Source organism: Crinia signifera, chromosome 8, assembly GCF_055691185.1.
Source record: "Crinia signifera chromosome 8, ASM5569118v1, whole genome shotgun sequence".
Lineage (NCBI taxonomy): Eukaryota > Metazoa > Chordata > Amphibia > Anura > Myobatrachidae > Crinia > Crinia signifera.
The window spans coordinates 161768164-161785722 of NC_139224.1; the positions used below are offsets into that span (position 1 = coordinate 161768164).

Genomic DNA, 17559 nt, shown 5'->3' on the forward strand with positions numbered 1-17559 from the left:
TTATTTTATTTTTATTTTACTGTTTGTTTATTTCATTTATTTGTTTAATTTCCTTGGTTTTTATTGTGTGTATTTTTATTGTGAATATTGTCATGCAAATTGCACAGTAGCCATTATGATATGTGTACCCAATAAATTTGATTGAATTTAACTGTCTAGTGTGTCACTTCAGCGCCCCGAGCTATTTTGGTCCCTTAAGGATCATGTCTCAAACTCATAGCAAATGAGTAGATATTAGGGAATAACATCCGCGTAATCATTTGTGTTCCTGTTATCCGTGTTTTTCCTGCAGCGACAGCTGGATCCACATTTGTAGATCTGCATAACAGACTCTGACACGTGGTACTAACAATGATCATTTGTATCAAACAGATCTAATATTGGGGAACGCACTCAACCTCTACTTATATTTGATTTCTAAAGCAAGACGTTCAATGTCAGATACCTCCCGGTAAGTGTATCTGCCATCGACCAGAGATGATCCGACCAGCCCACCGGGACCGACAGCGATGACTGACAATCGATGGCATGCCACTAAACTCGCTGTCACCAACTTCACGATTTCAAAATTCTTCTTCAGGTCCTGAATGATGCTCTGAAGACAGAGAGAAACAAATTTACATGGAAACAGTGTTGAGAACAGGTTACGACAACCCCTCATGAACTACATAAACTCTAATGTAAAAGATAAATAAACAGGAGACAACTGAACCCTGAGCCTTTACCTTGTCTTGCTTTTGATAGGTCTGCTTGTTAAATGACCGCGTGATTTCGTGGAGCTGGCGTAAGGCTGGGACCACCCACACAACCTGTGGATTGTTGTGCTGAGATGACTGGAAAGGGGGAGAGAGGAGACACCATCATATTAGTAAGCTCAAACATAACTCCTGATTATTGTACCATACTACAGGGTTTCCCAAACTCGGTCCTCAAGGCACCGTAACAGTCTGAGGTGGTATTCAATCTGGGATTCTGACTGTCCGAACGTCCCGAAAGTATGAATACTGGACGTTTTCGTTGTGTGTATTCAAAGTACCGGCAGTCAAGCGTCGGAAACTCCTGAAATCGTCGAAATGGCCGCAAATTATCGGAAATGGGCGTAAATTCGACAACACAGATCTGACAGCCTTCAATGCTGTCGGTAACAGCAGCATTGCTGTTGTTAATGGCACAGATTGAATAACCCCCCCCTAGGTTTTAGGGATAGCCATGCCTGTGCACAAATGGTACAGCCAAACTAACGGAGGTCCTAATTAAATCACCTGCGCTGGTTCATGGATATCCTTAAAACCTGAACTGCTGGAATTACTCGAGGACTGAACGTGAAAACTACTACCATAGAAAGTGTAGAAGGCACCACCTAAACTACAATAAATGCAGTGTCCACAGTAGCCAGCAATGCTGCATCATCCTTCTGAGCATGCATAGGCTTAAGGGTTGTGGTATAGGGTTCCGACAGTCAGGATCCAGACAGTTGGGATCCCGACTGGCCGGACTCAGACAGCATGGCGAGCGCAACAATGCCCCTTGCAGGCTCGCGGCGCTCGCCACACTGCGGCCGCCTATTCTATTTCCCTCTATGGGAGTCGTGGACCCCCACAGAGGGAGAATAGCCGGTGGCCGTCGGGAACCAGTCTGTCGGTGTTTTAACAGTCGGGATCCCGATGTCGGGTAAATGACTGTCGGGACCCCGTCCGGCACCCGGCTTAAGCTGGGGCTTCACTACACATGTGCCTGATACACGTATACGAAGAAAAGGCCGCCAGCCCACATTCTTCTGGCAGCAGAGGGTGCGGGTCGAAGTGGCATCACCAAGTACTCATTCAATTTTGGTAGAGGATGGATCCAAAAAGTTTCAAAACCAAAAGGGAAAACAACAGCTACACACACACACACACACACACACACACACACACACACACACACACACACACACACACACACACACACACACAGAAAGCAGCTTCCAGAGTCAGAGAACAGCTTCATAGAACACCTTGTACAGCCTGCAGGAGCTTCAACGCTAAGGGCCCTATGTACGAAACATCAAAAAGTGATAAACAACCAGCTCCTAACTGTCAGGAGTACAGGCTGGCTTTGAAAAATGACAGGTTGGAGCCAATTGGCTGGTTGTTTATCACTCTTCACTTTATCAGTTTTTGAGGCTTGATACATCAGACCCTTAAGGTTACATTCTTGTCCACTACATGACATAGGATTGGGTGTCATAATGTGACATCACAGAGGAATAAGGCCTCCATTTATCATTGATCGCATTTACAATGCGATCTGGGCGGAATATTACCGGCCAGGATCACATTGTAAAATGCGATCATTTCACCCGAATGTTTTACCTGCTAGGCGCAGGGACAGGGCTCCGAAAGGAGTCCGTCCCTGCGATTCCCGGAGCTGGAAGCCGGGGGTGGGGGGGTGGGGTGGGGTGTGTGTGTGTCTGCGCATGCGTGGTTACGCGCTGACCCCCCCCACGACCCCGCTGACCAGGGTGCACAGAACTAGACATAACACAAATAAAGCACAAATCTTAGTACACAATACAGCTGAGATATAGGGATGGTATAGATTGTAGGTGAGTAAGAGAGCTGTAATTGAAATGCAAGAAGAGTGCTGTGAGAACAGGAGGGAAGCGTGCTGGCAGCTGCTGTTAGAGACCCATGGAGCCTTTCTTATCTCCGTCTTGCATTCTGTGTGTGCCCGGCTAACCTATCGCTCTCTAGCTTTTCTGAAACTACAAGTCCCAGCATGCACTGCCACAGTTTTATTGTTTGGGAATGCTCAGAATGTCGCAAAGCATGCTGGGATGTGTAGTTTCACAACAGCTGGAGAACCAGAGGTTAGCTAGGTCTGCTCTATAAAAACGTACCTGGTCATGTATAGGGAGCACTGCCAGTGGTAATCTGGCCTAGTTGGGGGGGAGGGGCATGGCTGAAAGCATACCTCACAGCTTATAAGGTCAGGGCAGCGGGACTACTGGTAAGGGGCCGCAGCCTATGCAAAAGAAGGTGTGGCTTTGCGGGGATGATGCTCCTGTGAGCCTCCCAATGACATTGCACTTGCGGCAGGGCCAGTGCTCTGTGAGCTGTACAATACAGCATTGTAAAAAAAGCAATGATTAGCGGTGGGCTGGGCTACGATGACGCCCTGCATTTTCCTAGGCGCACCCACTGTTTTTGTGGGTATGCCCAAAAAATGCAGGACGCCTCTATCCTGGGGATACGGTCATTGGGTCACCACCAAGTAGGTCGACACCACTAGGTCGACATGACTTTAGGTCAACATGATTTTAGGTCGACATGCAGTACGATCAACAAGACTTTAGGTCGACATGGGTTAGATCGACAGGTCGACATAGATTAGGTCGACAGGGTCATTAGGTCAACATGGGTCATTAGGTCGACATGTTTTTTTTTACTGTTTTTTAGAGCCGACATGTGCCGACAGGCGGTATTTCATGCCCTACCATCCACTAGGTCGTGGAGGAAGAATAAAATAGTGTGCTGAGCGTAGCGGGGCACCGTGCCCGAAGCATGGTGAGTGCAGCGAGCCATGCGAGGGGACGCGGCTGTACGTTTAGTGTTTATGTTGACTGTGTCGACATAAGTGTAAAAAACAAAAAGTCGACTTTTTTACCGTCTACCTTAACCATGTCGACCTTACCCATGTTGACATAATGACCCTGTCGACCTAATGACCATGTCGACCTTATGACCCTGTTGACTTAGACTCATGTCAACCTTCCTGCATGTCGACCTAATGACAACTTGCTGGTCTAACAACTTGCTGGTGACCTGTTGATACACACACCCATCCTGCCCCCCCCCCCCCTTCCCCCATGCGAGCACCACAGTGACTATGCAAGTCACTGAAGGTACCCGCACAGAAGCCCTGCACATATGCTATTATGCGCATGCGCAGTACGTAAACATCGGTTTCTGTTACGAATCTGCTTGGGAGTGAGTGAATTAGAATCATCCCCATAATGTCCACAAAGTGGCAGACGGTATCTTTATCTAAAAGGATCACTGCTATATATTGATTGTCCACAAGATGGCAGGCAAGTTAATAACTCATTCCAACTGTGATGTCGCTAAAGTCCAGAGTAGATTCAGGGACAACTCGGTCAGTCATGGATATTACCCAAAGTATACAGGGTCCCTGTAAGGTAAGGGGCCCATTTATCATGCTATATTTGTGGCTAAATCCCCGAAAACACCAGTTTAAGTATTAAGTATCCCCCAAATGTATGTAGGAGGGACAGCAGAAGGAGCCACTGATCCCTGCTGCGATCCCTCCGATCCCTCCTGAACCGCCGCACCAATCGGCGCACCCAAGCTTCCCATCCCTGGGCTAACTGCGCCTGCGCATACCCCCCTGGCTTCCGGCTGAGCGCATCGCAGGGACGGGCTCCTTTCGAAACCCTGTCCCTGCGTGTGAGGGATGATACATCCCACCTTTAGGATCGGCAAAATATGTTACTTTGAAGTGCAGTTGAGGAACTGGGGCGTTGCCCTCAAACTCTGGTTAGCAGGAACCCTGCGTTACCATCCACATTACAGTAACTAGACCTTTGTGGGCTCCATAGTTCTCAAAGAACCCCCCCCCCCCACCCCTGTATGATTTCATGAAGGTTTTATATTTTCTCCTGAGGGCCTGGGCCATCCTATCAACCCCATGTATCGTATGCAGAGGTGAAACTACCATTGGTACAGCAGATGCTGTACACCAGGGCCCCTGCCACCCTCTTCCTATCACCCACTAGTTTTCTGTGTCACACTCTGCCTCCACCTCAAGGTCATTTTAATAAAGGGGGTGGCCCCTGCGCAGCCTCTTCCAGCAAGGACCCCTCCTCTCAGCCGGGAGCAGTGCAGTGTAGTAGGGTCGGAGCACACACACAGCTTACGATGGGACGTTCACAAGCCGGTCCTTTGGGAGGGTATGCTCAGACTGACAGTTCTCATCACTGCCCGTCCAAATGAAGCGTCCTCCGACGCGAACTAATGAAACCTGTAAAATTTGGTAAAGGTGTGTGAACAGAGGACCAGGTGGCAGCCCTACACAACTGCTCCGCCGTAGCCCCATGGCGCACAGCCCACGACGAAGCAACTGACCTGGTGGTATGGGCATTGATCCGTGAAGGATCCGGTCTGCCTACCTTACAGTAGGCAAAGGGAATTGTTGACCTCAACCAATGAGCAATGGCCTGCTTTGAAGCAGGCCACCCAATCTTATGCACATCATACAACACCAGAAGCAAATCAGATTTGCAAATGTCCTTTACCCTATCCACGTAAATTCACAAGGCGCGAACCACGTCAAATTTCTTTAATTTGTCCCTATTCCTCACTCCCTCAGGATAAAACACCGGAAGAACAATGTCCTGTTTTAAATGAAAAGAAGACACTACCTTAGGTAGGAACTTAGGTACTGTTCGAAGCACAACCCTATCATCATGAAAAAATCAAAAATGGCGACTTGCAGGACAAGGCTCCCAATTCTGACACACACCTAGCCGAGGCAATGGCCAACAAAAAAGTCAGTTTCCAAGAAACATATTTAAGATCAGCTGATCTTAACGGTTCAAAAGGAGGATTTTGCAATACAGATAGAACTAGAGACAAATCCCAAGGTGCTACAGGCTGTCTGTAAGGAGGTTTAATTCTGGTTACGCCCTGTGAGAAGGTCTGAACCTCGGGTAACAAGGCTACCCGCTTTTGAAAGAAAATTGACAATGCAGATATCGGCACCTTTAAAGACTGTAGACTAAGTCCGGCAGAGAAACCATCCTGCAGGAATCCCAAAAGTCTCGAAACTTTGAACTTACAAGTGTGAACCCTCTGACGTTCACACCACTTGATGTGATGTATATTTTCCAGACCCTATGGTAATTTGGTGCTGACACAGGCTTACGAGCCCTGAGCATGGTCTGTATAACTGCATCAGAAAACTCCTTCTTCTTTCATAAACCACAACGTCAAATTGAGACAAGCTAAGTCCAGGTGTAGAAACAGTCCTTGCTTTAGCAAATCCGGTCGAAGAGGAAGACGCCAAGATTCCATCAACAATCTCAGTATGTCAGAGTACCATGACCTCTTGGGCCAATCTGGTGCAATCCGAATAGTTTGCACGCCCTGGCCCTTCACTCTCTTCAGTACCCTCGGGATCATTGGAAATGGGGGAAATACGTAAACTAGGTTGAACCGCTAAGGAATTGTCATGGCATCCACCGCCCAAGCTGTCGTGTCCCTTGACCGGTAACAAAACCTCGGCACCTGACAGTTGCTCCTGGACGCCATTAGGTCTATCTCTGGTAGACCCCAGCGGTCGACAATCTCCTGGAAAACTTCCTGATGAAGTGCCCATTCTCCCTCCAGCAGATCCGCCCTGCTGAGAAAATCCGCTTCCACATTCCGGATTCCCGGAATGAACACAGCCAACAACACTGGAATATTGATTTCTGCAGGTAAAAATCTGCGATACTTCCTTAATTGAAAAAAGTGAAGAAAAAAGGTCAGTTGAGTGAGGACGCACTCCTCATCCACACGATCTCATTGGGCCTTATTTTGGTTCATTCTTTCTGACAAAATCCTTCTTAGATGGACAAAACCATGTGCACTGCAGGGGGGGGCAGATGTAACATGTGCAGAGAGAATTAGATTTGGGTGAGTAATTTTGTTTCTGTGCAGAGAAAATACTGGCTGCTTTATTTTGACACTGCAATATAGATCTCACTTTGAAGTAAAACCCCACCCAAATCTAATTCTCTCTGCACATGTTACATCTGCCCCACCTGCAGTGCACTTGGTTTTGCCCATCTAAGAAGGATTTTGTCAGAAAGAGTGAACCAAAATAAGGCCCATTGAGACTTGTTACTAAAATTACCTAGTTCTAGGTGTATATTTTATTGATTAATAACTTGTTAAACTAGTAAGCCATCATATTGTATAATCACTGTCAAATTTTATTAATTATGTGTGACCTTTAGAAAAAAGGTGTGACCTTTATTGAATAATTCCCTGTGCCAGGAATTTTAAAGTAGCGAAAAATATTAAAATTAGATAAAGATATAGAAAGAAAAAAAGAATTTTAAGATTAAAATAAATCTGTGTGATCTGTAGCTTGATACTTATACTTTATGTATCGCTATTTGTTGCAGATACTTAATTGGTTAACTTTGAAGCCTGTGTTTGTTTGTACAATAATAGTGATAGTGTCACTGTCTGTTGCAATAAACTATTTCAAGTATCACTGATTCCTTCATTGCCATCTTGCTGCGAGTTCCGCCCTGGTGGTTCAGATAAGCCACTGTTGTGGCATTGTCGGACTGTACTCGTAGCGGTGATCCTTTCAGAAATTCTTCCGCCTGTAGCAAAGCATACCAGATTGCCCGAAGTTCCAAGATATTGATCGGGAGACTGGATTCTTCCCTGGACCAGAGACCCTGTAACCGTAGGTGAAGAACTACCGCCCCCCAACCCCTGAGACTGACATCGGTCGTAATGACCAGCCAATCCCAGGAGCAAAGGGAACATCCCAGCTGTAAAGTCTTTACATCTGTCCACCAGTTCAGGGATTCTCTCGACTCTTGAGACAGAACCAACTTTTCCTGCTTCATAGTCTTTGCATTCCCCGACCAACACGACAGGATGTTCCACTGAAAAATCCTCGAGTGGAATCTGGCAAACTGAAGGGTCTCAATTTTTGCCACCATTTTCCCAAGCAACCGAACTTCCTGCCACACCATTGGTGCAGATTCTTGTAAAATTGTCAACACCATCTGACGAATTTCCGCTGCCTTGGGTTCTGGTAGAAACACCTTGTGAAGGTGTGTGTCCAAAATCACCCCTTGAAATTGCAGATTCTACGTGGGTGTCAAATGAGACTTGGGGAGATTCAGCACCCACCCCTGATCTTGCAAGAATTGTGTCACGATGCTCAGATGTTCCTGAAGCTTCTCCGCCAACTCCGCCTTGAATAAAAGGTCGTCCAGATAAGGAGTAATTATTATTCCTTTCAGTCTGAGAGCTGCAGCCATTCACTTTCGTGAATACCCTCGGAACCGTTGCCGGACCAAACGGCAGAGATTGAAACTGCCAATGGTTCTCTCCTATTGCAAACCGGAGTAGGGACTGATGTTCCTTGTAAATGGGTACATGGAGGTACGCATCCTGAATATACAGAGATGCCAGAAACTTTATGGTACAATTAACGGTACTTTATCCAAGTACCGTTAATTGTAATGTTCAATGGATAAAGATCTCCAATTAGCGCAATACTCACAGACTCCAATTGGTTTTGTATCTGTCAGATACAAAACCAATTGGAGTCCGTGAGTATTGCGCTAAGTGGAGATCTATATCCATTGAACATTACAATTAACGGTGCGCTAAGTGGAGATCTATATCCATTGAACATTACAATTAACGGGACTTGGATAACAATGGGGTTTATTCTAGTTCATTCTTTCTGACAAAATTCTTCTTGGATGGACAAAACCATGTGCACTGCAGGTGGGGCAGATGTAACATGTGCAGATAGAATTAGATTTGGGTGAGTTATTTTGTTTCTGTGCAGGGAAAATACTGACTGCTTTATTTTACACTGCAATATAGATCTCACTTTGAAGAAAAACCCCACCCAAATCTAATTCTCTCTGCACAAGTTACATCTGCCCCACCCGCAGTGCACATGGTTTTGTCCATCTAAGAAGGATTTTGTCAGAAAGAATGAACTAGAATAACCCCCAATATCTTGGCACATAAAGTGGACACTGTTTTCCTCATATACAAAACTGGAGGCTAATATCCCGGGGTCCATTTTCATATAATAATCTTTTAAACACGATTAATTCTATATAATTAAATGTAAAATATATTAAATAAAGCAACTGTATATAAATGTGAAAAATAGGTGCAACCTAATATATTGTATATGAGCAAAAGTTTATAGATATTCATATTTATTTATTATTTCTTTTTTCTTTTCTTTTTATTGTGTTTTGGTATATATACACTTTTTTTACATTTTATTAAAAATATTACTTGATATAAATTGTGTGTAGCATCAATTCAGTCATATATTCACCTCGTTAATCATTAGCGCAGTTATTGGGATTCAGTTTCCTTTGTAGTTGGGAGAAATGTGCTCTTTTCTCCCGCAGCCTGTTTTATAATGGCTTCCAGTTCCGTCCCAAAGAGTAACTCACCCTTTAACGGTAAAGTTTCAAGGGACTTTTTGGATTCGCTATCTGCCTCCCATGCCTTTAGCCAAAGTGCGCTCTTCTAGCTGTAACGGAGGTTGCGGAGACCCTAGACGCCATTTTAGCGTCTTCCTCACCAGCCTCACAAATGTACTCTGCAGCACATCTCAACTTTTCATCCAAAGTAAAAGCCTCCGAATCATGGTGGAGTTGACTGCTCAGAGCTTCCGCCCACTTGATCATTGCTTTAGCAACCCAAGCGGAAGCAATAATGGGATGCAGCGTGAAACCCACGCCCTCAAAAATTGCCTTAAGTCAACCTTCCACTTTTTTATCCACTGGGTCCTTAAAGGCCCCCTTGTACTGGCAACGCTGTGGATTTAGATAATCTGGCCACAGATGCATCTACCAAAGGAACCTTTTCCCATAACTTTACATGTTCCTCTGGCATGGGGTACATATTAGCAGTTTTCTTAGACATTAACAATCTCTCGTCAGGAGTTTTCCCTGCTTCACCCAGCAAGGAAATCATACCTTCATCAGAAGGAAAAGAAATAGGGTCCCTGCGACTCTTTTTAAATACACAGTGCGCAGGGGCTTTTTCTTCCTCAGATAGATTTAAAGCCTGCTTCACAGCCAAAATGAAATCCTCAATACCAGGAAGCGAAGCATCAGCTTCCTCACTCCAGTCCCAACCCAAATCCTCCTCACATACACCGTCATCATCAGAATCCAAATTCAAGAGTGGGGGTGTAGAAAAAGGGTGTCTATGAACAATATCCTCAGAGGATTTGGTAAACTGCTCCATAAGAGAGGTCCCCCTGTGCTGGGGTAACAGACCCCACAGAAGTCTGAGATGAAGGAATATGGCCAGGAGACCCTAACAAGGGATCCTTTTGCCTGTTTAAAGCCTCTGTTAAGGCATTCATGGACCTCCGTAAAGCAGCAGCCCATGCTCGTTCAGCTTGCTTAGACCTCGGGACCTGCGACCCACTGGGAACAGAGTCACATGAAGGGCACAATTCCCCCTGGTCCCCCTATTCACATGTTATTTTAACTCCACACACTTTGCAGAAAACAAACATGTTGGCGCTCCCTCCTCCAAAGCAACAGAAGTGCAACCGTCAGTCATGTTAAAAACACAATGTAAAACATCAGGCAAAGCACAGAATAATGTCAGTGTACTTATCTGTGTCTTGTTTTCTGTTGCCAGCGATCAGCGGGGGGAAGCGCTTTTCAGGAGAGACTGCACTCTGTGTCCAGAAATCCACCCTGTTTCAGCTCCGCAGCATGGAGAGAAATGGCGCCAGTGCAAGGAGCAGGAAGAGACCAAGTCTTTGCTTCAGCGGGGAGGGTAGCCTTTTTGGCACCCTTTCCCCTTTAGCCGCTCCCACAAGTGCCTCTCCTTACCTCCAGTGTCTCCCCTTCACTGTGGGACCACTTGGAGTTGTATAGCAGCACTGGACTCCTGTAAAAGACCTCAACTCCCTGGTGGGATTTCAGTCTTTAAGCTCATCCAAGATGGCGGCCGCCATCGCAGGGGGTCCGCCCCCAAAGATCCCCTTCTAAGCCAGGAGCTGGTTAGGACACCCCCGGAGCCCTGGAAAAACCTCTTTTAGGTAGAGGTTAAGCGCTGTGCAGAGGGAGCAGACAGCTTCCCTCTGCACACAGAGAGCTGACAGGATGCGATTCTGTCAGCCTCTGCTGCGCTCTCAGTGTGTGTGAACTTCATAAGAAGTAACACACTGGCCAAAAACCTGCTCTAACTACTAAATTAATAAAACAATAAAAACCTAACTAGTCTAATAAAAAATCCGAAGAAAAAAGTACAGCTGCTCAGCATAGCACCCACTCCTGTGGGCACCTAAAATAAACTGAAGCATTGTGGGATGCAGTAGGGAGGAGCCTGCTCCCAAAGACTTTCAGCATAGGTGCCTGGCTCCTGCGGACCCCTCCTACATCTCATCGTGAGCTGTGTCACCGGACTGGACGAAAGAGAAATATATTTTTGCATCTGGACTCACCACTTACAAGTTCTGGGATTGGCTTCTACAGTAGAAATGAGAGAATAGGAGAGAGAGAGAGAGAGAGAGAGGGAGGGACAAAGCAGAGGCACCCCCCTTTGGCCACGTCCCTACCCAGTGGCCACGCCCCTTCATTTTGCCAACCTGTCGGCACCTTTGGAGGTAAGTAGCATCAGCAAAACCGGCCAGAGAATAATCATGATGCAGGCAGCCAAAGTAAACCTGGGTCCACAACTATATCTATCTACAGATGGAGACACATTTACCTTTACTCCCTTCACAGCATAGTGTCCCTCCTTGGCTCGCCGATCGCTGAGAATGGGACACGCATGCGTCAAACCCTCAAACCCTATTTGATCCTTATTTTGTACCCATACACTTGTCTGATTTGGGTCCGATTTCATCCGATTTTGACGGATCAGGCAGAGATTGGGCCTAAATCGGATGTCTGACATCCGATCCGCTGCGCAGTACTGTGCGCATCGGATAGAAGGTCGGACGGGCTGCACATAAGATAAATCATATGTGCAGCTGTCAGCAGCACATCGTGGGGGCTTTTGAGCACCCATGGTGTATCGCATCCGTTCCCCGTGCGGGGAAGCGTCGTACAGAAGAGGTGCTCTCCCCACATTAAAAACTATGGGCGGCTGCTGATTCAACTTGTCCACTACCCTTTCTGGGAAGAATTTGTTCTTCAGATTTCCCCTGAACCTCCCTGCCCCCACTGTCAGTGGTGTCCTCGTGTTCTATTGCTTCCCTTCATTTGAAGAATGTTTCTCTCCTGGACCTTGCTAAAACCCTTAATAGATGCGAAAGTCTCTATCATGTCCCCCTTTTCCGTTCTCTGCCCCCAAACCATACGTACTGAGTTTTTGTAGTCTTCCCGGGTAAGCTTTGTGATGTAGGCCATGCACTATTTTTGTTGCCCTTCTTTGTACCATCTCTATCGTATTTGTGCTGGGTTACAGACATATCAATGTCACATGTGCACAAAGAATACTTATATATATATATATATATGTGGACAGAATCAGAATGCTAAAAGTAACTGTCTACTTGTGATCCTTTTAAAAAAAAAATACAAGTACACGTACTGTAGCAGGGTCACGAGGGTCACCCTTGTAGGAGAACCTCCGGTCTATACTTTGTATCCCATGTGATTGGCCTACCCTCTCACATTCCTGTTCAGTTGGGGCTTTGAGCGTAGCCCCAGGGCAATCAGTGGAATGTAGTATTCCCCAGACTCTATACAGGGGAAGTAGCTTTAGTTCCGGTACTACTGGTTTTACAAAGTGGTCAGATGGAACAGCAAGTTAAAGGACCAGTGCCTCCAAACACATAAATATTGCCCACATTGGGGCTCTATCAGCAGTGGGCACAGATACGCCTTTGGCATATGTACACCTTATATTATAGTTGGTATAGAGGTTATAGTTGGTAGTAGAATTTTGCACCGCGCCCCAGCGTGTCATGCTCCACCCAAAGGGCGTGTCTAGTTCCATATATGGAGAGATTGTGAACGTGGCACCTAGAAGCGTGGGTGTGTGCTGCTACATCTGAGAGGAATCTTGTAAAATCACTTACAGTATATTTATTTATTTACAGTTTCTTATATAGCGCAGCAGATTCCGTTGCGCTTTACAATAGTAGACAGTGATAAGACAAACTGGGTAACAACAGACAGATAGGAAATCATGCTGATGCATACCTACCAACTGTCCCATTTTTCCTCTGATGAAGAAGTTGGGCGGTATGTTGATGATTCAATGTAAATGTATCTTTCTCTCATTCCTTTTTCCCCAAAAAATGTAACAGTGTAATGTGGGCTAGGTGACATGAGGGAGATTGCTAGACTAATGAGGGAGGGAGGGAGATTGCTGCTTTGTCAGGGAGTCTCCTGCAGAATACAGGAGTGGAGGTAACTATGATGTAACAGTGTAATGTGGGCTAGGTGAAATGAGGGAGATTGCCAGACTAATGAGGGAGATTGCTGCTATGTCATGGAGTCTCCTGCAGAATGCAGGAGGGGAGGTAACTATGATGTAACAGTGTAATGTGGGCTAGGTGACATGAGGGAGATTGCTAGACTAATGAGGGAGAGAGGGAGATTGCTGCTATGTCATGGAGTCTCCTGCAGAACGCAGGAGGGGAGGTAACTATGATGTAACAGTGTAATGTGGGCTAGGTGACATGAGGGAGATTGCTAGACTAATGAGGGAGAGAGGGAGATTGCTGCTATTTCAGGGAGTCTCCTGCAGAATGCAGGAGGGGAGGTAACTATGATGTAACAGTGTAATGTGGGCTAGGTGACATGAGGGAGATTGCTAGACTGATGAGGGAGATTGCTGCTATGTCAGGATGTCTCCTGCAGAATGTAGGAGGGGAGGTAACTGACGTAACAGTGTAATGTGGGCTAGGTGACATGAGGGAGATTGCTGCTATGTCAGGGAGTCTCCTGCAGAATGCAGGAGGGGAGGTAACTATGATGTAACAGTGTAATGTGGGCTAGGTGACATGAGGGAGATTGCTAGGCTAATGAGGGAGAGAGGGAGATTGCTGCTATGTCAGGGAGTCTCCAGTAGGCAGCTATGGCTTACCTTTGACCTTAGCATGGCCAAATAGTAAAACTGTAGCAGGGCATGCTGGGATGTGTAGTTCAACAACAGCTGGAGTGTCAAGGTTAGCCATCACTGACCTATACCATAATAGTACCCCTTGCTATGCCACACAGTAGTACATTAATGCCAGTGTAACTCACTGCACTCAGCGACCTATTCCATGTGTCGACATAAGCCATGTCATCCCGATGCATGTCGACTTAAGGTAAATTGATCTAGTGACTGTAACCCTTGTGCCATGGTTTCCTGAGGTGCCTCAAGTTAATTATGGTTTATGTGATGGGCAGAACCAGTGCTTGTGGCTGTCAGTCATAAATGATTTGGACAAACAGGAGCGAATCTTGTCCTTCACTGCATAAATAAACCTAAAGATGTTATATAAAGACAATTTATCGAATTTCATTTACAACTTATTTAATTTTTTCATAACAAAATTTTGGCCTAGGGGTGCCATTGATAAAATTCTGATACTATCGGGTGCCGTGATTCTAAAAAGTTTAGGAACCCCTGCCCTATGGAACCTGCAGTGTTGGTGACTTTAATGCACCATGCAGCTTAGCGGTCGTTGGCCCTGCCCTGTGACTTTAATGCACCCTGCAGCTTAGCGGTCGTTGGCCCTGCTCTGTGACTGTACTGCACCCTGCAGCTTAGTGGTCGTTGGCCCTGCTCTGTGACTTTACTGCACCCTGCAGCTTAGCGGTCGTTGGCCCTGCTCTGTGACTTTAATGCACCATGCAGCTTAGCGGTCGTTGACCCTGCTCTGTGACTTTACTGCACCCTGCAGCTTAGCGGTCGTTGGCCCTGCTCTGTGACTTTAATGCACCATGCAGCTTAGCGGTCGTTGGCCCTGCTCTGTGACTTTAATGCACCATGCAGCTTAGCGGTCGTTGGCCCTGCTCTGTGACTTTAATGCACCATGCACCTTAGCGGTCGTTGGCCCTGCCCTGTGACTTTAATGCACCCTGCAGCTTAGCGGTCGTTGGCCCTGCTCTGTGACTTTACTGCACCCTGCACCGTAGCGGTCGTTGGCCCTGCTCTGTGACTTTACTGCACCCTGCAGCTTAGCGGTCGTTGGCCCTGCTCTGTGACTTTACTGCACCCTGCAGCTTAGCGGTCGTTGACCCTGCTCTGTGACTTTAATGCACCATGCACCTTAGCGGTCGTTGGCCCTGCCCTGTGACTTTAATGCACCCTGCAGCTTAGCGGTCGTTGGCCCTGCTCTGTGACTTTACTGCACCCTGCACCGTAGCGGTCGTTGGCCCTGCTCTGTGACTTTAATGCACCATGCACCTTAGCGGTCGTTGGCCCTGCTCTGTGACTTTACTGCACCCTGCAGCTTAGCGGTCGATGGCCCTGCTCTGTGACTTTAATGCACCCTGCAGCTTAGCGGTCGTTGGCCCTGCTCTGTGACTTTACTGCACCCTGCACCGTAGCGGTCGTTGGCCCTGCTCTGTGACTTTACTGCACCCTGCAGCTTAGCGGTCGTTGGCCCTGCTCTGTGACTTTACTGCACCCTGCAGCTTAGCGGTCGTTGGCCCTGCTCTGTGACTTTAATGCACCCTGCAGCTTAGCGGTCGTTGGCCCTGCTCTGTGACTTTACTGCACCCTGCAGCTTAGCGGTCGTTGGCCCTGCTCTGTGACTTTACTGCACTTTAGGGGTTAGTCTGATTTATTTGCTCGGATGCGAATTTGCATCCTTGCAAGTGAACCTAACCCCGCTTTGCGAGTGACGCTGCGCCGGCCCACCATTCGCAAGGCACGTTCCTTCGCACTGGTTGCGGATGGATGTTTTACATAAACATCCATTTGCAGCCTGCAGGGGAACACCCGCATCATGTGATGGTCGGCGACTATCGAATGATGTGGAAGGTGCATGCATATGTAAGGTGCACGTTCAGAAGGAGGTGGGCGGGCAGCTGACATCTGGTGATATCAGCTGCCCACCCCCGGCGCCCATGTCACGGCCTCATTAGCATGAGAACGCTGGGTGTTCACATATGCTAATGGAGCCGCCCACCGACCCTCTCCCCCCCCAAACGCTGTTCTGGGTGCGTGCACCCAGCGATCCGTCTATTCACAGTGGGTGCACGCACCCTGCATATGCACATGTGCAATAACACAACATCTGTCCCCATGCGAACGAACAGCCTTTGTGACTTGACCTGAATAAGGTCCCATGCTCCTTAGCGGTCGTTGACCCCACTCTGTGCCTTACGCTGTTTTCTGCTTTGTGGCTGAATTGTTGTTCCTAATATCACTAGTCCCCCTTACACTATGCAACTTCTCCGAGGGGTGAAGTCGCATAGTTTATAGGGGGGAGGGGGGGGGGGGGCACTTTTTATCTGATTCCGATGGATCGGGCTGAGAAATTAGATGAAAGGTGTCAAAATTGCGTGTTTCGCTTCCCATTCGATCCCGTGAAAAACCCACGTCGACCTTTTGCCTGCCGACCTTCCCATTGTTGACCTAATGCTTGCATCGACCTTAGTAGTAGTTTATTTCAGGGTTGCCGACTTGCACAAGATCTACTCCGGGAGAAGCCCGGAGAGGAATCTTTCATTACGAGTTTGGGGGCTTAACGGTGACGTCATTACGATTGTGGCATTTTAGCTCCGCCCCCTCCTCTGAGACCCGTGGATTGCGGCATTTAAATGCCGCGATCGGGGGGGGGGGGGCTCAGTGGGGGTCCCCCTGATTCCGGGAGGGTTGCCCACCATTCTGGGGGCCGGGAGGGGGGACCCGATTTTCGGGAGACTCCCGCAAATTCCGGTAGGGTCGGCAACCCTGGTTTATTTATAAGGCGCCACAAAGTGTCCGCAGCGCCGTACATAGCAAAGATAAAAACAAATGGCAAGGTAACGTACAGGGTGTGTTAATAAAATACAGCATAAATAGGGGTATAGCTGGTAGAACTAAAATCAGCATCAGTTCAGAAGTAGGTGTCGAAATTGTCGAGGAGACTGAAGATGAAGGAGAGGAAGGGAAGAACAGGACAGGAGCACAGGTGAGGTAAAGAGGTAGGGTGAGTACGTGAGGCAGGAGGACCCTACTCATAAGAGATAACAGACTAAAAGGAGGTGGGTGGACGAACGAAAAACAATAGGATAAGTAGGAACGAATGGGAACTGATGGAGGGGTAGATGTCGCTGATAAAAAGGGACCAGCAACCATATTGCCAGCGATAAATGCCCGTGTCTACGCACCTTTAGTCCATCTCTGGCCTTCCCTGGTCCTCCCAGGAGTTTTCGCAATGAGTGCAATATATAAATAATATATAGTGCAATATGCTCCAAAAACGTAATTATAAAATACAAATATACATTCTAAGTTCAGCATTCAAAATAAATGTGCACAAAATATGCTTATATGAGGCGAGACATAAGTAACATCAGCAAATCTTACAGGTCCCACAGCACAATGCTAAAGCAGGCTACAGAGATTGGGGGAAGTACACATAGGTGATTGTCACTGTCACCAGGGCCCTTGTGTATATAAATAAATGAATGAAAGAGTCTAATTTTATATATAATATATATATATATATAAATAGATGAATAGCTATTAGCTGATCGATTGCTTAGAACAATCACTTTTCACTGACTGACTGACTGACTACTAGTGCTGCTCACGGTGCTCAGGCTCTCTGCAGAAAACATCATCGATACAACATCATCATCATCATCATCAACATCATCATCATCAC

The 17559-nt window shown here is 47.0% G+C and overlaps 1 protein-coding gene across 1 annotated transcript; it reads right to left on the minus strand.

Moving 5' to 3' along the window:
- Window positions 1-354: 354 nt before the first annotated feature.
- On the minus strand, window positions 355-17546 carry LOC146026710 (ubiquitin carboxyl-terminal hydrolase 24-like). Its single transcript, XM_083157589.1, has 3 exons — window positions 17486-17546; window positions 726-833; window positions 355-595 (listed from the first exon to the last, which is right to left on the minus strand). Exons 1-3 carry the CDS (start codon window positions 17513-17515, stop codon window positions 401-403), a joined length of 333 nt encoding a protein of 110 aa, XP_083013715.1. The 5' UTR covers window positions 17516-17546; the 3' UTR covers window positions 355-400.
- Between the last annotated feature and the right edge of the window lie 13 nt (window positions 17547-17559).

Coding starts and splice junctions, on each gene's coding strand:
- LOC146026710 (XM_083157589.1), bottom strand. CDS start 17,515: ATGATGTTTTCTGCAGAGAGCCTGAGCACC. Junction 834..17,485: donor CTGCAGAGAGCCTGAGCACC/GTGAGCAGCACT, acceptor CCCCCTTTCCAG/TCATCTCAGCACAACAATCC. Junction 596..725: donor CCTATCAAAAGCAAGACAAG/GTAAAGGCTCAG, acceptor CTCTGTCTTCAG/AGCATCATTCAGGACCTGAA.